The 27569-nt window shown below is 43.1% G+C and overlaps 1 protein-coding gene across 1 annotated transcript in view; it reads right to left on the reverse strand.

Annotated features, from left to right (window-relative positions):
- HSF5 (heat shock transcription factor 5) overlaps positions 1-27369 on the reverse strand; it is a 69206-nt gene extending 41837 nt beyond the window's left edge. The window contains exons 1-5 of the mRNA XM_073315045.1: positions 26808-27369; positions 22024-22398; positions 18483-18580; positions 7165-7692; positions 2474-2651 (exon numbers count right to left, since the gene is read on the reverse strand). Coding sequence (XP_073171146.1) covers positions 2474-2651; positions 7165-7692; positions 18483-18580; positions 22024-22398; positions 26808-27369 — 1741 coding nt within the window. The remainder of the gene's footprint in view (positions 1-2473; positions 2652-7164; positions 7693-18482; positions 18581-22023; positions 22399-26807) is intronic.
- Between the last annotated feature and the right edge of the window lie 200 nt (positions 27370-27569).

The following is a 27569-nucleotide window of genomic DNA, read 5'->3' on the forward strand; positions in this document are numbered from 1 at the left end:
CCTCTACACCAACATTCCACACAAAGATGGACTACAAGCCGTCAAGAACACTATCCACAATAATGTCACGGCTAACCTGGTGGCTGAACTTTGCGATTTTGTCTTTACCCATAACTATTTTATATTTGGGGACAATGTATACCTTCAAATCAGCGGCACTGCTATGGGTACCCGCATGGCCCCACAGTATGCCAACATTTTTATGGCTGACTTAGAACAACACTTCCTCAGCTCTCGTCCCCTAACGCCCCTACACTACTTGCGCTATATTGATGACATCTTCATCATCTGGACCCATGGAAAAGAAGCCCTTGAGGAATTCCACCATGATTTCAACAATTTCCATCCCACCATCAACCTCAGCCTGGTCCAGTCCACACAAGAGATCCACTTCCTGGACACTACAGTGCTAATAAACGATGGTCACATAAACACCACCCTATACCAGAAACCTACTGACCACTATACCTACCTACATGCCTCCAGCTTTCACCCTGACCACACCATACGATCCATCGTCTATAGCCAAGCTCTGCAATACAACCGCATTTGCTCCAACCCCTCAGACAGACAAACACCTACAAGATCTCTATCAAGCATTCTTACAACTACAATACCCACCTGCTGAAGCGAAGAAACAGATTGACAGAGCCAGAAGAGTTCCCAGAAGTCACCTACTACAGGACAGGCCAAACAAAGAAAATAACAGAACGCCACTAGCTGTCACCTTCAGCCCCCAACTAAAACCCCTCCAACGCATTATCAAGGATCTACAACCTATCCTGAAGGACGACCCAACACTCTCACAGACCTTGGGAGACAGGCCAGTGCTTGCCTACAGACAGCCCCCCAACCTGAAGCAAATACTCACCAGCAACCACATACCACACAACAGAACCACTAACCCAGGAACCTATCCTTGCAACAAAGCCCGTTGCCAACTGTGCCCAAATATCTATTCAGGGGACATCATCACAGGGCCCAATAACATCAGCCACACTATCAGAGGCTCGTTCACCTGCACATCTACCAATGTGATATATGCCATCATGTGCCAGCAATGCCCCTCTGCCATGTACATTGGTCAAACTGGACAGTCTCTACGTAAAAGAATAAATGGACACAAATCAGATGTCAAGAATTATAACATTCATAAACCAGTCGGAGAACACTTCAATCTCTCTGGTCACTCGATTTCTGATCTCAAAGTGACTTTCCTTCAACAAAAAAACTTCGAAAAGACTCCAACGAGAGACTGCTGAATTGGAATTAATTTACAAATTGGATACAATTAACTTAGGCTTGAATAGAGACTGGGAATGGTTCAGTCATTATAAAAAGTAACCTATTTCCCCTTGTTTATTCCTTCCCCCCCACACACTGTTCCTCAAACGTTCTTGTTAAACCCTGGATTTGTGCTGGAAATGGCCCACCTTGATTATCATACACATTGTAAGGAGAGTGATCACTTTAGATAAGTTAGTACCAGCAGGAGAGTGGGGTGGGGGGAGAGAAAACCTTTTGTAGTGATAAACACCCATTTTTTCATGGTCTGTGCGTATAAAAACATCTTCTGTATTTTCCATAGTATGCATCCGATGAAGTGAGCTGTAGCTCACAAAAGCTTATGCTCAAATAAACTGGTTAGTCTCTAAGGTGCCACAAGTACTCCTTTTCTTTTTATCTGGAGTACCGTGTCCAGTTTTGGGCCCCACACTACAAGAAGGATTTTTTTAAAATTGGAAAACGTCCAACGGAGGGCAACAAAAATTATTAGGGGACTGGAACACATGACTTATGAGGAGAGGCTGAGGGAACTGGGATTGTTTAGTCTGCGGAAGAGAAGAATGAGGGGAGATTTGACAGCTGCTTTCAACTACCTGAAAGGGGGTTCCAAAGAAGATGGATCTAGACTGTTCTCAGTGATAGCAGATGACAGAATGAGGAGTAATGGTCTCAAGTTGCAGTGGGGGAGGTTTAGGATGGATATTAGGAAAAACTTTTTCACTAGGAGGGTGGTGAAGCACTGGAATGGGTTACCTACGGAGGTGATGGAATCTCCTTCCTTACAAGTTTTTAAGGTCAGGCTTGACAAAGCCCTGGCTGGGATGATTTAGTTCAGGATTGGTCCTGCTTTGAGCAGGGGTTGGACTAGATGACCTCCTGAGGTCTCTTCCAACCCTGATATTCTATGATTCTATGGTACAGTTTATTCCTGTATGGAAAGGAAAATAAGCTATACTGGTATAAGGCACCTTTATACCTGTACAACTGTGGCAATATCAGTGGTTGTACTGGTATAATTATTTCAGTTAAAAAAACAGTACACAATTATCCAAAATAGGTATACTTGTATAACTTTCAAGTGTAGACCAAGCCTTACACTGTTCATCATTTTCTCTGTCTTGACTACATGGCTCCTTAAGTCACCAGTCACAGGAAACACTGGTAAAGCTATGGACCCAATTCTTACCAGGAGACTTGCCCTTCTGTGAACTGCTTCTTCTCTCTCTGCACCTGGTTTGTATGGATGAAGCTGTGTCTTTGACAGATTTGCTCACAGGTCCCACATCTGAAATAAGGAATCCTACCTGCTCCGAAGACAAAACTGTCTCTGATGGGTTGGTTTGACACTTAATACTGGGATCCACCTTTAAAAAAAAATCAAAACCCACTCAATACTTTCTGTAATCACTTTAGGGGATTTAATGTAGATAAATAGCTCTTTCTCTCATGGAACATCCACTTCAAGGGACATTCTACAAACAGAAAACACTACTTGGAGCTTAAATGCCATTAAAGAAAACTGGTCTGATTTTCATAAGGTATAAACTGTGTAAAATAAATGTAAAAATAAAAGCTCTCTTTTTTTAAAATTGGTATTTCTGAGCATCTTGGTGATCTGTAATATCACTTATGACATCAGCAATTTGAGCTCCATCCTAACATAATATTTAACAAAAAAAAATCTTCAAGGTCAGATTTTTAAATGAGTGCTAAAGAGGTGTAACTGTATACTCCAATGACTAGTCAGGCATCTAACTAGCCACTTACATGCACAGCTGCCACAATTCTATGTGCATTTCTAAAAATGTCTCTAAGTCTAGTATTTAAGCAAAGTGATATTTTACACAGTAACATTATTCGGTTTAAGTAAATATTACAAAATAAAAACTAGTTTTCAGATTTTTTCATTGTATCAGCATATACTCATATCTCAAATGATGTTATCATTCAGCAAGATAGTTGTCAGCTGCAGTCTCAAAGTGCCAGAACTTGTCCAACCTATTAATAAACAGGTTTGAGAGTATATGCAATAAGGGGACAGGATGTCTGGCCAAAATTGTTTGTTGATATCTAGTGTGAAAGTTCCTCCTTTGCCTTGGTAGGTCCTGCGCTTATTGGCGGATTTGCTCGCCTCAGAGGTTCACGGCAGCCCTCAGTTTGGCCACTTTCATGGCTCAAATCTGCCGTTCACTCAGTTAGCCTCATCACTGGCTATGGGGAAAAGGAAGAAGAACAATTCCCGCAGTCTCTTCTGATCTACCCAGTGGATCAGGCCAGAGACCTTCCCCTCCGGTGGAACCCACAGTCCAGGTCAACTCCTCCGGTATCAAGTAGGAAGTTGGGGAGATGGAGGGATGGGAGGAACCCGAGCCCGCCCTCTACTCTGGGTTCCAGCCCAGGGCCCTGTGGATTACAGCTGTCTACAGTGGCTCCTGTAACAGCTGCACGACAGCTACAACTCCCTGGGCTACTTCCCCATGGCCTCCTCCCAACACCTTCTTTATTCTCACCACAGGACTTTCCTCCTGATTTCTGATAATGCTTGTATTTCTCAGTCTTCCAGTAGTACACCTTCTCACTCTCAGCTTCTTGCGCCTCTTGTTCCCAGCTCCTTGCACGCACGCCACAAACTGAAGTGAGCTCCTTTTTAAACCCAGGTGCCCTGATTAGCCTGCCTGTCTGAATTGATTTTGGCAGCTTCTTGATTGGCTGCAGGTGTTCTAATCAGCCTGTCTGCCTTAATTGCTTCCAGAAAGTTCCTGATTGTTCTGGAACCTTCCCTGCTCCCTTACCCAGGGAAAAGGGACCGACTTAACCTGGGGCTAATATACCTGCCTTCGATCACTCTCCTGTAGCCATCTGGCCCAACCCTCTCACACTAGGTATACCGTTGTGTTAAGAACACTCATGAAAAATTTCAGCTTGAAAACAAGTTTTTCTGAAGGTTAATAACTATCAAAAATAGAGGGGTTGTTTCTTTAACCACAATTAATGTAATGCTAAAATGGCCTGGAACCTATAGGGTACAGAGTGACCTAGACAAATTGGAGGATTGGGCTAAAAGAAATCTGATGAGGTTCAACAAGGACAAGTGCAGGAGTCCTGCACTTAGGATGAAAGAATCCCATGCACCGCTACAGGCTGGGGACCGACTGGTTAAGCAGCAGTTCTGCAGAAAAGGACCTGGGGATTACAGTGGACGAGAAACTGGATATGAGTCAGCAGTATAACCTAATTGCCAAGAAGGCTAATAGCATATTGGGCTGCATTAGTAGGAGTATGGCCAGCAGATCGAGGGAAGTGATTATTCCCCTCTATTCGGCACTGGTGAGGCCACATTTGGAGTACTGTGCCCAGTTTTGGGCCCCACACTACAGAAAGGATGTGTACAAATTGGAGAGAGTCCAGCAGAGGGCAACAAAAATGATTAGGGGGCTGGGGCACATGACTTACGAGAAGAGGCTGAGGGAACTGGGCTTGTTTAGCTTGCAAAAGAGATGAGTGAGGGGGGATTTGATAGCAGTCTTCAACTACCTGAAGGGGGGTTCCAAAGACGATGGCACTTGGCTGTTCTCAGTGGTGGCAGATGGCAGAACAAGAAGCAATGGTCTCAAGTTGCAGTGGGGGAGGTCTAGGTTGGATATTAGGAAAAACTATTTCACTAGGAGGGTGGTGAAGGACTGGAAAGGGTTACCTAGGGAGGTGGTGAAATCTCCATCCTTAGAGGTTTTTAAGGCCCAGCTTGACAAAGCCCTGGCTGGGATGATTTAGTTGGTGCTGGTCCTGCTTTGAGCAGGGGGTTGGACTTGATGACCTCCTAAGGTCTCTTCCAACCCTAATCTTCTATGATTCTATAAGTGCTGCAAAGATGTGAATAGATGTTGCTCTGCAGTGCAAGCATAAATGGAAGCAGATTCATGGTCCAAATAAGGTTAAATGAAGAACTAGACAGAATATAGGCTTTTCCCCTGCTAAAAATTTTGCAACAACTTGTAAAGACAATTGTTTGAGCAAACTTTTCCATGGAAAGTAAGATCCTGGCGAAAATCTGAAATCCAAAATATTTTGATTTGGAAGTGCTGTCGTGCTCCCTTTCTCCTCCAAGGGCTGGGCTCCCTGGTCAGACATCTCACCTGATACACCTCTCCTCTCCTGGTGAAGGGAGACAGCTTCACCAGGGGAGTCTCTGGTCATGATGAATCATGGGAGATGTAGCTGAGCTGGGAAGCTTAGCCCATAGAGAATGGGGACACGAGGAAACCAAATTTCAACTTCCATGAGATAGCACAATAGGATACCTGTATCAAAATATTTCAGTTTTTTGGTTAAATAATCATGTAAGTTTTCCATGGAAAGTAGACAGATTTTTTTTTAATACAAAAAATTCCATTTAATGAAAAACCCAATTTCCCATCAAAAACCGTTTAGATTAAAGCTTTTGACCAGCCATGGTTAAATGCTAGGGATAAATCTTTGCTTTGAGTGGTAGCCCCCTAAGCACTCATGCCTTTCTCTCCAGTGTAATGTGTAAAAGATGGAAGTAGACAGAGTGGGCATGTCTGGAAAGACCTGGATTTAGTCACAATCTCTTGATAAACTGGTGTTTAACCCTGTATCTCACATTTCAGGCCTCACTTCTATGCGGAAATAACTTGGCAGCCATACACCAGCACTCTCATTAATACAGGATACATGTCCCCTGCACATCCTGTCCTGCTCATCTTTACTTTGTATGTCTAGAAAGAACAATCAAACCAAGTATGGGATATTACAATACACAAGGTTCAGAGAAATCTTTCCTCAATGAACCAAAAAAATTGAGTTAAATAGTGTGCATAAATTAAGAATACTAATGGTCACTCAAATTAATTGCTCAGTGTTTTGGAATAACACTAAGGCTTTGTGTACAGTACCTTGCTTTTAGTGACACGGCTGTGCTGCCACAGCCATGCTGCTAAAAGGCATACAGTGCAGCTGCTGTTTGTCGGCAGGAGAAAGCTCTCCTGCTGACAAAAAACTTCCACCTCGCCACGAGCAGCAGCGACTTTGTCGGCAGGAAAGTCTTCCTGCCGACAAAGAGCTGTTCACACCGGCTCTTTTCATCAGTAAAACAAAAGTTTTGCCGAAGAAGTTCCAGTGTAAACAAAAGCTTAGGGCTTACCATGGATCGATGCTGCAGCAATTGATCCACCAGGGGCTGATTTAGCGGGTCTAGTGAAGACCTGCTAAATTGACCACCACTCGCTCTCCCGTCGACTCCAATACTCCACCGGAAAGAGAAGCATAAGGTAAGTTGACGGGAGAATTTCTCCCGTTGACCCAGCGCCGTGTAGACAACGTAATAAGTCGACCTAAAGTACGTCTACTCCAGCTCTGTTATTCACGTAGCTGGAGTTGCGTAACTTAGAATCATAGAATCATAGAATATCAGGGTTGGAAGGGACCTCAGGAGGTCATCTAGTCCAACCCACTGCTCAAAGCAGGACCAATCCCCAATTTTTGCCCCAGATCCCTAACTGGCCCCCTCAAGGATTGAACTCACAACCCTGGGTTTAGCAGGCCAATGCTCAAACCACTGAGTTATCCCTTAGGTCGACTTAACCCCTTAAGACCTGCCCTTAGTGACATAAGACATAGTAAATACTAAGGGACAGATCACAATGGAGTGATGCGGATTTACATTGGCTGGGAATCTGACCCTAGAAGTCCAATCCAGCCAACCCTTTAGTTTCTCACAGTTTTATGTAAGTTACTTCAATGGGACTACTCACACAAGAAGTTTGTAGGACCAGGCCCTCACTGTAGTATAGCGTAGTTATCACAGCAGAATATCCTGTAGTACAGGAACACATATTGCAGTGTTCCTTTACCCCATACCTGCTGTGGACTGAATGGCAGTCCCTCCTGAAGAAACACCACTGAAGACTGAGCTGAAGCATGGCTCATCTGTTCTTTCAGTTTCGCATGTGCTTCCTGTGTGTCTGCAGGTTCCTGCACCGTTTGTGCAGCAGTGTTCTCTACAGGCTCGGTGGTGTGGATAGTATAAATAAATTCAGAAGACTGTGGCAAAGAACAGGCTATTGCTTGATCTGTTCCCACCATAAATGTAATATCAGAACCTACAGGTGTAAGAGGCTCCAGCTGGCTGGCGTGACTCGAGGAAGGTGCATCATTATTCCCAGGGTTAACGATCAATTGCTGGCCTGCATTAGGCTGTGGGGTTGGACACTGGTTCTCCACAGGTTCCACCTTCACCATCTCTAACTTGGGGGATGAATGCATCTCATCTACAATCTGAAAGACAGCCTCTAGGTTTACTTCTGTCTTCTTGTTTTCATCAGCTGTATTGCATGGCCAGTTAGATGGCAAAAATTCAACTGGGTATGATGACTGCATTGGAGGATTCTGGGAAAACAAAATGCAATGGACTGTAATAAGAAAAATATTACTACAATATTAGATATATTCAAAGTTTCTTAGCTTCATCAGTTCCAAGGCCAGAAGGCACACTAGAGCTTCCCCAAAATAATTCCTAGAGCACATCTTTAAAATAACATCCAATCTTGATTTAAAAATTATCAGTGATGGAGAAAACCACCATGACCCTGGGTAAATTGTTCCAATGCTTAATTACTTTTGCTGTTAAAAATTTACACTTTATTTCCAGTCTGAATAGGTCTAGCTTCAACTTCCAGACATTAGATCATGTTATATCTTTCTTTGCAACACTGAAGAGCCCATTATCAAATATCTGCTCCCCATGTAGGTACTTATAGACTAATCAAGTCATCCCTTCACCTTCTCCTTAAGCTAAATAGACTGAGCTCCTTGACTCTGTAACTATAAAAAGGCATGTTTTCTAATCCTTTAACTATTCTCTGGCTCTTATCTGAACCATCACCAATCAATCAACATTTTTCTTGAATGTGTGGACAACAGAACTGGACACAGTCCTCTACCAGCAGTCTCACCAGTGCCAGATTCATATGTAAAATAACTCTCTACTCCTACTTGAGATTTCCCTGTTTACACATTCAAGGAAAGCATTAGTCCTTTTGGCTACAGCACCAAACTGGGAGCTCATATTCAGCTGATTATCCACCACAACCCCCAAATCTTTTTCAGAGTCACTGCTTCCCAGAGTCCCTCATTGTGTAAGTACATCTACATTCTTTTTTCCTAGATGTATAAATGTACACTTAACCGTATAAAAATGTAGTGTTTTCTTGAACCCAGCTTACCAAGCAATCTAGAGAGGTCTGAATCAGTGACCTTTCCTCTTCATTGTTTACTACTCCCCTAATTTTTGTGTCATCTGCAAACTTTGTAACTGTTGATTTTATGTTTTCTTCCAGATCATTAATAAAATGTTAAATTGCATAGGGCCAAGAACTGATCCCTACAGGATCCCAATAGAGACACACCTGTTCAAGGATGATCCCCCGTTTACAATTACATTTTGAGACCTATTAATTAGCCAGCTTTTAATCCATTTAATGTATGCCATGTTAATTTTGCATCTTTCTTGTCATGCAGTACCAAGCAAAATGTCTTACAGAACTCTTAGTCTATTACATCAACACTATTATCTTTAGCAGCCAAACCTGTGTTCTCATCAAGTTCTTAGTAGTGTCTCAGGTCCATCAATTACTTCCCCTTAAACACCTGCCTTACTCTTTGCAGGTCCACTTTTGCCCCATTTGTATCTCCAGAAATAGGCTTCAGGGTACTCCGCATGTATTCAAAATTTCTCTTATGCCCAATGTTGAGAACTTTGGAGGGAAGCATCTAATTTTTGTTAGTGGAGGGCTAGCGTGCTCGCTCTCTCTCTCTCTCGCTCCCTTTTTTTCAGTAAGGCAAAAGAAATTTAAGCAAGTCTCAGATAGTTTGAGAAGAAAATTATTGTCACTAAAGCAGAGAGAAAACTTCATAACACCACAGAATGAAGGCCATAATTGTGATGTCCAATATTCCCTCCACCTCCCAATATCTGAGGCTGCTTATCCTCTTTCCAATATTGGCTTATACTATATCTTTTATTACATTAAACCTAGGAATTTTGTTTGCCCCCAAATAAATTGTAACATCATAAATAGTAATTAGATAGGGATTTCTTTTAGAAGTCTTTGCAGTAAGAATGTAATCCTAGGGAGAAGCATCATTTTCACCATTGTGATTCTACCAGTCAAGGATATTATCATCCTAACCCATTTTATCATATTTTTTAAAAAGTATTTACAATTGAGTTATGTTATCTGCATTCTGTACATTTTCCTAACAGGGGTTCATATTGCCTTCAAAGGACTTTTGAGATTTTTCCCCCTACCCGAATTTAATATTTTAAAGCTATTTTGGGGTATCTTGGTTTAACTCAAGTGCTAGATGCCATCCTCACTAATACAAAAATTAACAACTGGCAGTATGTAACCTGGACCTACAGTCTTCCTACTGATCCTTGTCACCCTTTCCCTCTCCGGAAGTGTAAAGGTCCACTCTGAAAAGCTGTGGAACTAAGATCTCAGATCTTTGAGTCTTTGTGGTCAGTGAACTCCAAGGTCTTGCTCCGGAAAGAATGCATCATACTTACAACTTAGGCTTGACCAATAATGGGTATGTTAAGGTTCTCTTACTCTCTATCCACCCAAAGTCTAGCAGAAGGCGTCAGATATATTTTTCAAACACCAGCACTGTTCTTGGTCTTTTGAAGACTTTTACAACCCTGTTTCAGCATCAGTGGAAAAATACAAAGGAGAGCATAGGCTCTTGTATTTTTGAAAAAGACAGACTTCTAACATGTAAAATGATAGGAAGTTGATTCAGCATTCCAGGCATAATATAACCTCAGAAAAAACAAGGTATCATTTTGCACAAGTGAAATGCAGGACACGGAATATTGGACAAACAGTGTCAAACCTTGAGGGCTGAAGCTGTCCTCTTCACGTTCTGTAAGTTTTTGGAAACAGGGGTACTTGAGCACAGATAGGAGATACAAAATTCGACACGGCATCATTACACACAAAGTGTGAACAGAATATTAGGATATCATTATTAAAAAGACCCTTATTGTTATTTTAAAAAACTTAACTCTGTGTGTGTGTGTGAGAGAGAGAAACAGGTCCTTTTATTCATCCAAATCAGAGATTTTTACTAGACCACTGAAAGGCATATGTCCAATCTATGGACTACCACTGTACCAAATTTCAAGTTTCTACTTTCCCTATGAGTTGGTAGAAGTTGTTTTTTGTTTGTTTTGTTTTTTAAGGAAAAAAACTAGACAACCAACATTTTTTGTCACTCACTTCCTTCTAAAGAAGGAAATGAAAACCAAGAACCAGTAAAACTGTTTTTGCTTAAACACCACAGGAATATTCTCTTCCGGGTAGAGAAAAACCCAGAAAATTTCATCCTGAAAAGTGTAAATCAGACAAAGTTGTAAGAAATTGAAAACAGGCCTTTTGGAATGGAGATACACAGGCAATCATAACTCTATCTGTCACTAGGCACTATAGGCCAGATTTCAAAGTATTTAGGTGCCTAAAAAGAAAAGGAGTACTTGTGGCACCTTAGAGACTAACCAATTTATTAGAGCATAAGCTTTCGTGAGCTACAGCTCACTTCATCAGATGCATATCGTGGAAACTGCAGCAGACTTTATATATACACAGAGAATATGAAACAATACCTCCTCCCACCCCACTGTCCTGCTGGTAATAGCTTATCTAAAGTGATCATCAGGTGGGCCATTTCCAGCACAAATCCAGGTTTTCTCACCCTCCACCCCCCCACACAAATTCACTCTCCTGCTGGTGATAGCCCATCCAAAGTGACAACTCTTTACACAATGTGCATGACAATCAAGTTGGGCTATTTCCTGCACAAATCCAGGTTCTCTCACATCCCCCCCACCCCCATACACACACAAACTCACTCTCCTGCTGGTAATAGCTCATCCAAACTGACCACTCTTCAAGTTTAAATCCAAGTTAAACCAGAACATCTGGGGGGGGGGGTAGGAAAAAACAAGAGGAAACAGGCTACCTTGCATAATGACTTAGTCACTCCCAGTCTCTATTTAAGCCTAAATTAATAGTATCCAATTTGCAAATGAATTCCAATTCAGCAGTTTCTCGCTGGAGTCTGGATTTGAAGTTTTTTTGTTTTAAGATAGCGACCTTCATGTCTGTGATTGCGTGACCAGAGAGATTGAAGTGTTCTCCGACTGGTTTATGAATGTTATAATTCTTGACATCTGATTTGTGTCCATTTATTCTTTTACGTAGAGACTGTCCAGTTTGACCAATGTACATGGCAGAGGGACATTGCTGGCACATGATGGCATATATCACATTGGTGGATGTGCAGGTGAACGAGCCTCTGATAGTGTGGCTGATGTTATTAGGCCCTGTGATGGTGTCCCCTGAATAGATATGTGGGCACAATTGGCAACGGGCTTTGTTGCAAGGATAAGTTCCTGGGTTAGTGGTTCTGTTGTGTGGTATGTGGTTGTTGGTGAGTATTTGCTTCAGGTTGCGGGGCTGTCTGTAGGCAAGGACTGGCCTGTCTCCCAAGATTTTGAGAGTGTTGGGTCATCCTTTAGGATAGGTTGTAGATCCTTAATAATGCGTTGGAGGGGTTTTAGTTGGGGGCTGAAGGTGACGGCTAGTGGCGTTCTGTTATTTTCTTTGTTAGGCCTGTCCTGTAGTAGGTAACTTCTGGGAACTCTTCTGGCTCTATCAATCTGTTTCTTTACTTCTGCAGGTGGGTACTTCTGCAGGTGGCTTAACCTGCTTAATCACTTTTCAAAAGTCCCAGTATGCACCTGAATACCTTTGGAAAACCTGGCCCTCACAGCTATAATACCACCAAGTGTACACAAATATTAGCAGTAGCTGGTAGTAACTCCTATATTTAGGGTGCATAACCCTTTCCATTATAAAGAATCCTTGTAATCTTTTCAGGGTGGATTTGATTTAAACCAAATTGATTAGTGATTTAAATCATGATTTAAATCACTATTCAGGAAGACTCTATTTAATCATGGATTTCTACATAAAAGTGTATTCTTGTTGGTGGTTATAACCTTAATACATATTCTTCACAACTCAGAGATAGATGTAGATTTCATTTTAAAAAGGTACACACTATACATTTTTAAAGTGATTTATTTTGAAAACTTTTCAGATTACTTTTACAGCTATATCAGAAAATGAATGATTGTTTGGTTATTTCATTTACCAAAGGTAACTGAAGCAGATATTTATGAAGTCATTGGGAGGTGAATTATCTCCAGTTCAACAGGTTAATCATTAATATCTGGAGGATTTTCTTGCCATGCTGTATTAGGAGAACATCACCAGACAGACATTTAAATTGTTTTATTTAATTAAAACAACATTATGTATTCTGGATTTTTTTCTTCAACAGCAAACAATATTTTAACAAAACAAGCATATGAATTTTTGAATTTAAACATTCAAGTTTTTTAAAATCAGGTTTGTTTTTGTTAAAATTGTTTTTACCTAAAATAGTTAAATGAAATTAAAAAAAAAAAAAAATTGACTATGTCAGCCAGGTCAACATGAGAAACAAGTATACAGCCAATATTCATAACTTTGAATACAACGACACATGCATACAAATAGGAAGAATATATCCAGTAGATCATAACCTTTACATAGATATGTTATATGGCATACGTAACATAAAACATATTCCAGTTATGCCATATATATACACATTCATAAGCATATTTCCATAAAGCCTTATGGGGTGCACCGTCACACCGAGTATTGAGAATATCTGCAAGAAAATGAGCTGGAGACAGTGCTTGTCCCATTTGTTTTTTTAATGCTTGTAATTTAACTCTGTCATTGCTTATTTCTCTTTTTAAGATCTCACTCAGTTCCTTCCAAATTTCAACAGTGTCAGCAATAAAACAGTTACTTCCCTGCATTTTGTTCAAGGCTACAGAAATAGGCTTCAGGGTACTCAGCATGTGTTCAACATTTCTCTTAAGCCCAATGTTGAGAACTTTGTCTGTGACAGTGCCATCTATTTTTTCATGCTTTTGTTCACAAACTGTCATCAGATTAGGCCAGTTCTTGATACAGTGCTCAAAACAGTTTACTACGGAGTTCCATCACACGTCTTGTGAGAAAGTTAGCTTGGTTCCTCCCACTTTTTTCAGAGCAGCTGCTGCAAAGTGGTTGTTACAGAAGTATTTTGCAATTTCAACAACATTAGCCTTTATTTCTGGAACACTGAAGTCTTTGGCTAGGAGGTGCATCAAATGAGCACTGCAACCATATGTTATTAGCTTGGGACTCTCTTCTAAATTTCTTCTCATCTTGGATACATTTGCAGCATTGTCTGTGACCAAGCTGCGTACTAGACATTTCAATTTTTTTTTCCACAGTTTGTTATAGCTTTTACTCCTGCTTCTTGTCAATATTCTGCTATGTGTGCATTTCCTGATGTATCAATTGTTTCTGTAAGGAAGACATTCCCTTCTTCTGTTGTCACACAAGCACGTACAACAGGATCATTGTGGACATTGCTCCACCCATCAAGACTCAGGTTAACAATTTTACCCTCTAGACCTTTTGCACACTGCTCAATTTCTCTTTCATACACTTTATCCAGCAATTTGCCTGCAACATCTGCTCTGTTAGATGGACTGTATCCTGTTCTCAGTAACTGAACCATGTTAATGAAGTGTGGGTTCTCCATCATATAGAAAGGAGAGTTTGTTGCATAAACAAACCGAGCAAATTTTTCATCAATGACCTCTTTTTGTAATCTGCTGGTTCTTATCACAAACTTATCTATGGTTGTTTCTGGATGATGGAGATTTTTTTTTCTTTTTCCTACAGGTGATATACTGTGGCTATGTGACATACATGATGTGACTGAAACACTATCATTGGCAGATAACTCTGAAACTATAGAAAATGATGGTGATCTTGAAGGTGGATAGTCTTCAGAATCCTGTATGTTGAGGATGGATTCTCCTAAACAAAATAAGTCAATGCAGTCATTTAATTATTATTACCAACCTGCTCATTTAGTATTACTCATTGCACTCACTGACACTCAGTACTACTTTAAAGGTGAAATTGTAAAAGGAAGATCTGCCTATTTTAGCTATTTATTTTTTATCACAACTGCATCTAAAATGATAGTACCATAGAGTAACAACTATATTTTTTGCTCAAACATGAGAATTCAAGAATAGTCCAGAAGGAAGACAGGCAGTCCTTAAGAAAAAAGTATGAAATAAAAAAGTTTACCAACCTGAAAATCCTTCATGTTCAGACATGTTCCTTTCATCATCTTCAACACAGCATCCTCCTGAGATGGAACACTTCTCACAATGTTGTTTCATTTGAGCAACCAGGCGTTGCATTTCTTTGTTGCACTTTTTGCATTTTTCACACATGCGTCTCTTACCCACAGTTAGAGGAACTTCAGTAAAATATTCCCAAACTGGGTCTCTTTTACAGCCTGCTACCATTATAGGTTTTCCCTTCTAATGAGAGAATGGTATGGTAGACCTCAAATCAATGAAGGTTACATTCAGAAAGACCTCAAGACTTCTAGAATACGCTGCTCAAACAGTTTCACTTTTGCTTCTACTGCCTGTCCCTCCCTTCTCACATTTATCTCCAGACTTCTTCTCCTTGTTCAGATCTATTCCGCCCCCAAAAATCTTCAATTCACTGAACTTTTTGAAACTTTGCACTTTTAGAAAGAGGTAAGGGATTGACTCTGTGTACACAAACTTGCAGAGGGACAATAGGGTTGAGGTCTGTTATTTCTCACTTCTCTATATTTATTTATTTTAAAACATTGTTGCTGTTAACAAGCATGTTACTTCTGGAGACACAAATCCACAGTCTGAGAACTGCAAAATTAGGCATCTCTGATGGTATCTTCTAGACCAGCGGTCCCCAACCTTTCTGTGGGAATAGCACATTCCTATTCCCAGAAGACTGTGGCGGGCACCAGACCCCCCGCTGCTGAAATGCCACCGAGAAGCAGCTGCGGAAAGAAGCATCGGCGCCGAAATGCCGCCGAGAAACAGCAATGCTTCTTGGCGGCATTTCAGTGGGCGGTTCTCCAGTGGCCGCACTCAAAGGCGGCATTTCAGCGGCGCGGTGCCCTGTGGGCGCACACAACCGCCCCGGCGGGCGCCATTGTGCCTGTGGGCATCACGTTGCGGACCCCTGTTCTAGACTGAGCATGGAGTCCCATTGGGTAGATAGAAAGATTAACTTAAATAATCTATACAGAAGCCCCGGGAACCCCATAAAACTGGGTCCTGAATTCATGAACTATTGGAACTCATTTACAAAACTTTTCTTAAACATTACATGAATATATTGTCTCATACTATAGAATTAGAATGTATAATACCTATTCCATAATGGTTCCATCTTTGAGCTATAATGTATCTTAATTAAAACTATCTTTAGATAGGTTTTTTCCTCAAAAGCATTTTATCAAAAAAATCCGATTTAAATAAAAAAAATTCAATTTTTTTTATTTTATGTTTTTAAATCATTAATTTTTATCCACCCTGAATCTCTTCTTTGAGAATCTCTCAAAACTCTATTGTTTACAGCAGGTATTTGAAGCAGGTATATAATATTCAAAAGGGAGAATCCCCTCAGGGTAGAGAAGTGTCTGTCCTTTGTCCTGTGAAATGCTATTCACACTTTGTCTCTGCCAGATTACTATTTCCCTTTGGTTCCTCAGGGAAATATTATCAGCCTGCCAAAAATCACTGAAGATTCCAAGTTTGGGCCACACCAGTGCCAAAGTAGTAGCAGCAGATAACGCACCAAGAATACCTGTGAGCTGCTGGAGAAACTGTAGCAGAAGGGGGTGAAGAGAGCCAGGCTTCCCCCACCACCAAACCAACACATGGACCACAGCGTCCCATTACAACTGAGGACCATATGGGCAGAAGATCCCTCAGCTCCGAGGAGGTGGAGGTCAGGGGCAGTGAAGGAAGAGAATAGCAGCTCAGCGAAACATGCTTTTACTTCTACATTGCTACCCACAATGTGATTAACCAGTGCCTCTTTATACTCCTCCACCACTACATTAATGAGACCACAATTTGGCCCTGAATTTACGTAAGTTTCTGTAAGACCATCATTGGTGGCAGGAAGACTGGGGGAGGCTGTGTCTCCGCAAACAGCCAGGTGTAGCCCTGCCCATGCTCTGCCCCTTAGCCCCCCCCACCCCACCCCCACTTCTGTTCAGTGCGGCTTCAGAACTGGGGCCCACCATCCACCCTCCAGGTGCTCTGCCCACCGTCCCAGTGCTCCGGGGCTGCGGCCGCGCAGCCCACCAGGCCCTGGGAGGCTGAGGGGGGGCGTGTAGCCACGCTGCCCTCCCAGCGCTCAGGGAGGGGGGGGAGGCGCTGCGGCCACACTGCCCGCTCCAGGACTCGGGGAGGTTGAGGGCACTAGCCTGGAGTTGGAGCCAGCAGATGCAGTGGGGGGGCTCCGGAAGGGGGCGCACAAGGGCGGGGCTCGGGCAGAAGGGGCATGGCTGGGGGCTAGCCTGCCCTGGGTGGCAGTTCACACGCCACCCATGAAGACCATATAAAGGTTCTTGACTAGAGGATTATAATTAATATACATGGGGATTTGTGTATTTGGCAAGAAAGACAACCAGATAATCAGGTTTGGAGAAGCCAACCCCTTTTCAGAGCACAGAGGCATATACTTTCTCAGTACATCTCACTTCACTAGTCTCATACAAAAAAGTATAAGGTCTCCTCCCATTTTAGACCTTTTGATATCCAATAAACACAGGCCCTCCAAGTCAGATACTTCCCTCTTTGTCAGAATCAGATGGGGGCATTTTCAGTAAATAAGGAATTTTAGGTAATATTGACATTTTAATTTGGTTAGAGAGAAGAAGCCAACTTGATAAGTCATCTTTGATTTTGCTAAGCACAAGATAAAGTTGCAGAAATGCAAATCAGAAACCCACTTGGTATGCAGACTAGAGAGATCTCACAGTGTTATGAAAAACTCATTGTCCAACCTAGGAAATCCCTGGAGGACCACTAATACTCCAGATTTATCAACATTAATATTGAAATCTGAAATACTGAGGTTCATTAACAAAGACAAATAGAAACGTTGGAGAAATCAGCTATGTTTTCTTTTATATTGTGGTTGCCTCACCCAGAGCAAGTAGCTCCACAGAGTGGAACACTTGACCTGGTGTTTACCCGAGGACTAATCAGAGAGTTACAAAAAACACACATTTATATACAGCTGTCCTTGCACGTATTTTTACAGTCAAGTTAATTGTATGTATTCTCAAAGTCATCCTCTTTCAATTCTATATCCCCCCTCCCCAAGAGTTCACAGTACTGTAACTCCATGCAGCATTCCCTATAATTTTTTGTCCATGTGCGGAATGAATTTTGTTATGTGCACCAATATGGAGGCGATGTGCAACGGCGATGGGGCCGAGGGGTTTGGAGTGTGGGAGGGGGTTCAGGGGGATGAGGGCTCTGGCTGGGAGTGTGGACTCTGGGGTAGGGTCGGGGATGAGGTGATTGGGGTGCGGGACGGGGCTCAGGGCTAGGGCAGAGGGTTTGGGTTTGGTGGGGGTGAAGGCTCTGGCTGGGAGTGCGGGCTCCGGAGTGGGGCTCAGGATGAGAGGTTCGCGGTGCAGGAGGGTCCTTAGGGCTGGGGCAGAGGGTTGGGGTAAGGGGGTGAGGGCTCTGGCTGGGGGTGCCCTCTCTCTGGGGTGCCCCAGCCCTCTGTCGCCGCAGCAGCTGGGGGATGGGGGAGGGGCACCCCTCCACGGCTGCATAAGCTCTGTCTGGGCTGGGCTGGACGAGGCCAAGCCGAGGAAGGGGCACCTCTCCACGGCCGCGGCAGATCCCGTGGGCTGAGCTGGACCGGGTCAGGTCACCTCTCCATGGGCCGCAGCAGCTCCGGCTGGGCTGGGACGGAGGAGAGATGCTTCTCCATGGCCGTGGCAGCTCCGGCTGGGCAGGGCCAGGGGAGAGACGCTCTCCACGGCTGCAGCAGCTCTGGCTGGGCTGGGGGAGGAACGCCTTTCCCCACTTGCGCGGCCCTTGATAGCCTGCTGCACGGCCGCGTGGCTTAGAGGGAACTTAGGTCACATGGCTTCCTCTTGTTTCAACTTAGTGCACTCACCTGGAAATAGCTGCAGTGTGTGTAGGTTGAGGCTGTAGGACTGCCACAGCAACTAAGAGGATCTAGGTGAGTCGTAGGTGAGCAGCACTGTAACACAGCTGGAAAGAATCCAAACAGAAAAGTTAACAAATTTCTAGAACCTCTGTTCAATATTGGCACTGCCAGCTCACTTCCAGAAATCTAGTATTACCTCCATAACGGATTTAAAATATGTAAGATTCACATCTATTATCTTAATAATAATGCTTATTCTATGTACTTAGGCTATCCAGAATCTACTGCTATGGGTCTATCCCTGATGTGTGTCTCCCGAGAAGTCAATCACACGTGGGCAATGGACTATACCTTTAGGAAAAGTTAAGATGCTTAAGAAATCAGTAATGAATAATCACTATGTGTACTCCTAATTGCATTACAGCTAAAGTGAAGGACTGTCTTAAAACAGGCTTAGAAATACACTTGAGGCATTTAACAGAACGCCTGAATAGCATGAGTGATTGACACAAAGGTAATAAGATTTAGCAATATGTATCATGTTATAAACACATAAGCCACAATAACAATAATCTGGGCTCAAAATAGCATATTTTATGTACTTTCTGGGTACACCTGAAACTACATTGACATGTTGAAATCATTGTTAAATGCACTGATGCAAATTGGTCATGCAAGAACCCTAAAATTGGTCCCTGGAATACCAAACATGGGCAGAGGACTGACACTTAATAAATTATGGTCCCAGACACACATGGATGTAAGGGAAAGGTGTATTTCCAACTTAGTTGAGAAGGTTGGACTGTGGAAAGCTTAATACCAAGCCCAGGAAAGATGGGCTCCTTCTTCCTTTCCTCATCGCAGACAAGAAACTGAGTAGAGAGCCCCTTCCCGTTTCTTTCTCTCCTCTTTATCTCCCCTCCCTGCTACTCTTCACAAACCTAACTGGTAGGAGAGTGCCACTACAAAACAAGGACACAGAATTAACTGTGGACCTTCTGGGATGGTCTGAGCCAATGAACAGATGGGACGGGACAGGGAACAAGCCCAGGAAGATGTAGAGAGAGAACAAAGAAAGAGCTGAGAAGCAGCAGCACTGAGCTGTGGCAGAGAGACATGAGGGTGCAGTGTCTGAATGAGGAGCTGCTTGACAGCCAGCTGCTGCACTGGTGCTTGCAACTCTTATGGATGCACAGCCTGGAGCTGACAATTCGACTGAGACCAGACAGCAAGACTCACCAGTCTGAGCTTAACAATGTATACAAGCACCAGAGCGCACAGACAGGTTGGACTGACCCAAGTGGGGAGGAGAAAGAGAGGATCGCATTGGCATGGGGCAGAGTCTGTGTGTGTCTAGCCAAGTGTGTGTGTGGGGCGGGTTATGTACGACATGCTGTATCTGGGCAAGGAAGTCTGCATAACTCCTGCTAGAAATCCGTACCTCATTCTATTCCTGGCTTTGCCTGGGTTAGATCAAAGCGTTTTTCTATTGTTACCGTGGTGCTTGATACAGGAATTAACTCTGACCTCCCCTAAGAGGGAGGTTTGGTGTTTGTTTAGAGGTGCATGGCTAGGACCTGCAATCATTTCCCCCAACCCTGGGAATCCCCCACCTGACACAGGTGTTCCAGATTAGTTTTGTGAGTATGCATAATGCGGGTTGTTCTTTTATACTTTTGATGCCTTAACAGTGTTGTGATTATACTTAGAAAGATTTTTATTAAAGCCCAGATCAGTATCTCTCTCTAAGTGCCTCACCAATTTCAAATCTCTGAAGCAATTTCTTAAGTAGCCACCTAAGAGACTGAACCAGGGATCAGTAGCTTGGGCATTTTGCACCCCAATTAATTAAATGGCTATGAAAGCACGACAAATTGGAACTCTTAAAACCCAGAAGTCTGAGTTACATACACTCAGAAATTAAATACCTCTATTTGTAACATTTACAAAAAAGAAATTTTCTCTTTTCCTATAATTCAAACAAGGGTCTTAGACAATTTGCTTCAAACTTTCTGGACAAAACATCTGCTCTGGTCTGAAGATACATATAGAATTTTTGAGGCAATTTTTTTTGGGGTGGGGAGGAAGAAGAAAAAAGTCAAAAATAAAACTTAGACTGGAATGCATACAACCTTAACTATGGTACTACAAGAATGATGGACTATGGTACTACAAAAATGATTGCGGATGATACTAAACTGGGAGGAGTGGTAGATACGCTGGAGGGGAGGGATAGGATACAGAAGGACCTAGACAAATTGGAGGATTGGGCCAAAAGAAATCTGATGAGGTTCAATAAGGATAAGTGCAGGGTCCTGCACTTAGGACAGAAGAACCCAATGCACAGCTACAGACTAGGGACCGAATGGCTAGGCAGCAGTTCTGCGGAAAAGGACCTAGGGGTGACAGTGGACGAGAAGCTGGATATGAGTCAGCAGTGTGCCCTTGTTGCCAAGAAGGCCAATGGCATTTTGGGCTGTATAAGTAGGGGCATAGTGAGCAGATCGAGGGACGTGATCGTTCCCCTCTATTCGACATTGGTGAGGCCTCATCTGGAGTACTGTGTCCAGTTTTGGGCCCCACACTACAAGAAGGATGTAGATAAACTGGAGAGAGTCCAGCGAAGGGCAACAAAAATGATTAGTGGTCTGGAACACATGAGTTATGAGGAGAGGCTGAGGGAGCTGGGATTGTTTAGCCTGCAGAAGAGAAGAATGAGGGGGGATTTGATAGCTGCTTTCAACTACCTGAAAGGGGGTTCCAAAGAGGATGGCTCTAGACTGTTCTCAATGGTAGCAGATGACAGAACGAGGAGTAATGGTCTCAAGTTGCAGTGGGGGAGGTTTAGATTGGATATTAGGAAAAACTTTTTCACTAAGAGGGTGGTGAAACACTGGAATGCGTTACCTAGGGAGGTGGTAGAATCTCCTTCCTTAGAGGTTTTTAAGTGAGGCTTGACAAAGCCCTGGCTGGGATGATTTAACTGGGAATTGGTCCTGCTTCGAGCAGGGGGTTGGACTAGATGACCTTGTGGGGTCCCTTCCAACCCTGATATTCTATGATTCTATGGAGGGATAGATGTCACTTTCCATCTGAAGGTGCACAGATTACAGTATGAATGGCTCAATAGGAAAGAATTTGAGAAAATGCAAAAACGGTGACACAGATTTTCAAGCAGGATGAAATATCCTATCTGGAATTGTTAGGAGATCCTTTAATACATTTTCTCCAAGTCAACTTCAAATAAACTAAGTACATGTCCAAACTTCCCACCAAGAATGACCATGCTCTCCTCTACCCTTGAAACTTGTCAAAGTGGCTTGCCAGAAAATCTGGAAGGCATGTATAGACTTCAGAACAGGGACAGTAAAGAATAAATGTTAAGAACTTGCCTTGCTAGGAGGTTCTCCCTGTTCTTTTAGGTTTGATACTCTTCCTTTCTATTCTAAGTCTTGTTTAATATGTATACATTAAAGTGCATTGCAGAAAAATAATTTGTTGATTTAAAATATCTTGATGAAAGGCAAATGCTAGACCCTTATCATACCTGTTGGGTAGTAGGTTTGGGAGTACTGTGCTGAAGGTGTGTAGTTGCTATATTTCTGGGAAGAACTGGCCATTGTCTGAGGTCCTTGTTGTATGTGCACAGAGGTGGCACTGGGTTGAAGAGTGTACGTGACCTCTGTTGGAAACCTCTGAAGTACAGGAAATGGAACCCCTTTGTCTGAAAATGTTGGGGAAGTCTCCACCTGCCCTGGAAGCATCCCAAGAGAGTTCTGCCATGTTCTGGGGGGGACTGGAGTCCGATCTGAACCTTTTGATGATAAAGTGCTGTGGTTGTGGGATGAAGCAGATACATAGGAGTAAGGAGATAAACTGTCTCGCCGAAAAGACCGATGAAACTGTCCTATTGTCAGTGCTCCTGCATGAAAAAGAATATATTTACTAGGATTACATGGTTATAAAATAAATAAAGGATCATAAAATAGAACGTTCAATCCACACACAGATTGTATTTCACCATATGAAAATAAAGTAATATCTGGCTCTAAATGTTGACAATGCAGCATTTCAATCCCCTGTAAAAAAAAAAAAAAAAAAAAAAAACTTTCAGCAGCCAGTTCCCAGCCCCACAACTTGGAAAGTAATTCTTTGAAAAGTCAGCCAGCAAACCAAATCTGAATTATTTAGAATCTGCATTTTCGTAAGTCATATGGTATAGCAAACAAGCATGAAGTAGTATGTCAGACAAGATGGAGTACAAGATTCCTAGGATGAGATTTTCAAAGCCACCTAAGAGAAGCCATTGGAAACGGGGTGTCCAAATCCTCTAGGCGGCTTTGAAAATCTTAGCTTAATTGCTTTATCACAAAATTTCTGATGGAAAGAAAAAGAAAAATCCAAAGATGGAAGAGTTAATAATAAACTCTAAACACTGGGCTTTAGATTATACAACACTCTGCCTCTTGTCCGACATCCCAGGACTCTTGATACCAGCTTTTTGCTCTCTGCAAGTAAGGTTTGGAAGCACAGTCAGCACTGCAGAAAGGGAAAGCTGCAAATTACTCAACCTCTACTAACCAATCTAAGGAATAGACTGTAGATAGGAGGTGGCAATAGTGAGACAGGGAATAGTTGTTAAACGTGACCTGCAAAAGAGGAGATACTTATTTTATAACAGGCAGAGCTGGCAGCAATGTGACTACAGCTACAGTTATCCAACTCTTCCCACTACAAAACCTTGTTTTCATTTTTTTAAAACTTTGCTAAATTTAAACATATAGGTGGAAATTTTCAATGATGGGACTCTGCCCCAGGCTGAATTTTGTGTAGAAAGTTTCCGCAAAAATGGTTACATAAGAACAGCCATATGGGGCAGACCAAACATCTATCTAGCCAAGTATCCTGTCTTCTGATAGTGGCCAATGCCAGGTGCCCCAGAGGGAATGTAGAGAACAAGTAATCATCAAGTGATCCATGCCCTGTCGCTCATACCCAGCTTCTGGCAAACAGACACGAGGGACACCATCCCTGTTCATCCTAGCTAATAGTCATGAACTTATCTAGTTCTTTTTTGAACCCTGTTATAGTCTTGGCCTTCACAACATCCTCTGGCAAGGAGTTCCAAAGGTTGACTGTGTGCTGTGTGAAAAAATACTTCCTTTTGTTTGTTTTAAACCTCCTGCCCATTAATTTCATTTGGTGACCTCTAGTTCTTGTGTTATAAGAAGGAGTAAATAACACTTCCTTATTTACTTTCTCCACACCAATCATGATTTTATAAACTTCTATCATATCCACCCTTAGTTGTCCCTTTTCCAAGCTGAAAAGTCCCAGTCTTATTAATCTCTCCTCATACAGCAGCCATTCCATATCCCAAATCATTTTGTTGCCCTTTTCTGAACCTTTTCTGATTCCAATGTATCTTTTTTGAGATGGCGCAACCACATATGCATGCAATATTCAAGAGGGGGTGTGTACCATGGATTTATATAGAGGCAATATGATATTTTCGGTCTTATTACCTATCCCTTTTTTAATGATTCCCAACACTCTGTTCACTTTTTTGACTGCCGCTGCACATTGAGTGAGTGTTTTCAGAGAATTATCCACAGTGACTCCAAGATCTCTTTCTTGAGTGGTAACAGCTAATTCAGATCCCATCATTTTACATGTATAGTTGCGATGATGTTTTCCAATGTGCATTACTTTGCATTTCTCAAAATTGAATTTCATCTGCCATTTTGTTGCCCAGTCACCCAGTTTTGAGAGATCCTTTTGTAGCTCTTCGTAGTCTGCCTGGGACTTAACTATTTTGAGTAGTTTTGTATCATCTGCAAATTTTGCCACCTCAGTTTACTCCTTTTTCCAGATCATTTATGAATATGTTGAATAGGACTGGGCCCAGTACAGACCCCTGGGGGACATTACCATTTACCTCTCTCCATTCTGAAAACTGACCATTTTTTCCTACCCTGTTTCCTACCTTGTAACCAGTTACCAATCCATAAGAGGACCTTCCCTGTTATCCCATGACAGCTTACCATGCTTAAGAGCCTTTGGTGAGAGACCATATCAAAGGCTTTCTGAAAATCTAAGTACACTATACCCACTGAATCTGCCTTGTTCACATGCTTGTTGACCCCCTCAGAGAATTCTAGTAGATTGGTGAGGCATGATTTCCCTTTGCAAAAACCATGTTGACTCTTCCACAACAAATTAGGTTCATCTATGTGTCTGACAATTTTGTTCTTTACTATAGTTTCAACCACTTTGCCAGATACTGAAGTCAGGTTTACTGACCTGTAATTACCGGAGCCCATTTTAAATTTTTAAAAATTGATGTCACATTAGCTATCCTCCAGTCACTGGGTACAGAAGTTGATTTAAATGATAGGTTACAGACTACAGTTAGTAGTTCTGCAATTTCACATTTGAGTTCCTTCACAACTTTTGGGTGAATACCATCTGGTCCTGGTAACTTATTACTATTTATCAGTTTGTTCCAAAATCTCCTCTAAGTCATTTACAAAAATGAGGACAGGAGGAAATGTACTAAGAATCTTAATTCAAGCAAAGGAAGTTTTTTGTTTAGAGCTTCTAGGGTGCCCAGGCTTTAATTTAGGAACTAGAAATTTGTCGAGGTGGGGGAACACCTTGAGGAAAGACAGGTGTTTTTTGTTGCCCCTATGAAAATCCACCCAGACTTGCAAAATTATAAGACTGAAAAAAACAGCTTGGAAAAAATATTTTAGCAGTAAGGATAGAAAAGAATGGAAGGATTTTAGCGATTGATTTAGTTGGGGATTGGTCCTGCTTTGAGCAGTGGGTTGGACTAGATAACCTCCTAAGGTCCCTTCCAACCCTGATATTCTATGATTGTTTGTGCCCTTTTATTATTTATTTATGATGTACAAAGAAAACCTAAGTAGTATTTATCCTGCTTATCTATTACCGGGGGACGGGGGAGGAATCAAGACTATCCAGCTTTGTCTTCCCTGTTTTTTCTGGAGGTGTTCTTGGAGAACCAGAGACCTGCAGTGGGAGCTTTCTCAGTCCTTGTCCTTCCAACTAAGAGCACTCAACCCAGAAGTTATGGGCTTGATGCAGGAATTATGATGCGAAATTCTATGATGTATTATAGAGGAGATCAGATTAGATAATTACAATAGTTCCCTCTATCTTTTAAATCTTCAACAAAGATCTTTTATGTTAAACAAAACAAAAATTAAACAAGAAGTCTAATTTAGGAGTCCCTTCCTTTCTCAAGTTTTACTTCCTCGGTATCTAAGGTGTTGTAACCCTAATAGTTTTCCAGTTGTCCATTGAGTCTTCGAGAAAACACAGGATGAACAAGATTTCAATTTATATTGTAAACCAAACCAAAAAAAACCCCAAAACAACAAAAAACTTTGACCAAAAGAAGTTCAAGCTTCTTTTCACATCAAACCCACTCATTTTTTTCACCTTTGCCTATCCTCTGTGGGGGGTGGAAAAAGCAAGAAGTGGGGAGCTCTTCAAAACTTCACTTGGACAGTGAGTAACCCCTCTGAGAAGACTGATTTCAAATCATATTTACTCCATTTAACCTCCACCCAACTCATTTATTCCTCTCAAGAAAGTTATTTAACTTTCAATTCTCCTTAAGAGATTTTGCAGAATTATTACTCCAGCATATTTGTTCCTTAGCACAAAATGGCCATCACACTCCTAGCTACCATTCAGACCAACCCATGGAAGACAAGAGGTTGTACGTGTGTACCTGGAACTTAGCAAGCAATACACACAAGATGCGTAAGAACTAACAGAATCCAGATCCATCTGTGAAAGCTCTGCAGGGATAACAGTATAAAAACTTATTTTACTCCCTGATCCTGTAGATCCTTATACATATGAGTAACTTTATGTACCTGAGAAACCATCCTGAACCCAATGTCATGTGCATAAAGCTACTCATGCTTATGGATATGATAGCGGTTTTAGTCTGTAGACAGATGTTTGACTACACAGAAACATCAATTGATAAAGTACAATTTTTATTTTCAACACAGAAACACACTGGAGAACCCTAAGTCTGTTCAGACTGGCCAATTCACTATTCCCTCAAAACCATCACCTCTCTCTGCACAGGTTCTCCCAACTTCATGCGTGTAGCTAACCAGCGGTCTAAACAACCTTTCAGGCGAGGAAGGCCAAACGTACCTTGCTACCATCAGGCCCACTACCCCAGTGTGAATCCCTTGACCCACCGGCCCTCCCCATGTTCCCCCTCGCTGCATACAGCGCCCGCAGGGACCACGTGCCCCTGGCGCTGCCCGCCCCCAGCCTCACCGGGCTTCTCCGCCTTGCCGGGCCCCGGCGGCGGCACGAGTGGGTCGCCTTGCAGCGAGGTGCTCAGCAGCCGCTGGAACCGGTTGGGCGGGCGGCTGGTCACCTCCAGGCCGGCCGCGAGCTTGGCCTTGTTGGCACTGGTGAGTCGCTTGAGGTGGACAAGGAGGTCGGGGCGGTCGCGGCGGAAGTGCGGGCTGTGGAAGTGGTGCAGGGGCCCGGAGGAGCCGCCGCCCGCGGGCCCGGGCGCGGCCGAGGAGCCGCCCGGCGGGCCCAGCACCACCTTGCGGAAGCCGTACAGGTTGAGCTGCCGGATGAAGCTCGTGAAGTTGGTGGTCTTGAAGAGCTCGGCCGAGGCGGCCGCGGCCCCGTCGCCCCCCGGCCCCGCGCCGAGGCCCGGCCCGGCGCCCAGCAGCTCGGCCTCGAAGAGGGGCTGGTCGATGAGCAGCCCCTCGCCGCGGGTGTCCCAGCGGATGGAGCGGAACCGCGGGCTGTTCACCAGGCGCCACAGCTTGGCCGGGAAGTTGTTGGGGTTGATGGGGGCGACCAGCAGAGGCTCCTCCATGGCGGACAGGGGCCGAGGGGCGCGTCACAGCCAACCGCCGCCGCGCGAGCTCGGCCGCCAACCGTGGCGGCCGCCAATCAGCGCTCGCCGCGAGGCCTGTAACACCTCGGCACGCGCCGGCCTCGCGCCTGGGCGGCCACCCTGCCCGCAGCGCGCCACTCTCTGGGCTGCGCGCCGGCCACAGCTAGCGGCGCCGGGAG

The sequence above is a fragment of the Lepidochelys kempii genome, chromosome 17 (genome assembly GCF_965140285.1).
Source record: "Lepidochelys kempii isolate rLepKem1 chromosome 17, rLepKem1.hap1, whole genome shotgun sequence".
Taxonomy (NCBI): Eukaryota; Metazoa; Chordata; order Testudines; family Cheloniidae; genus Lepidochelys; species Lepidochelys kempii.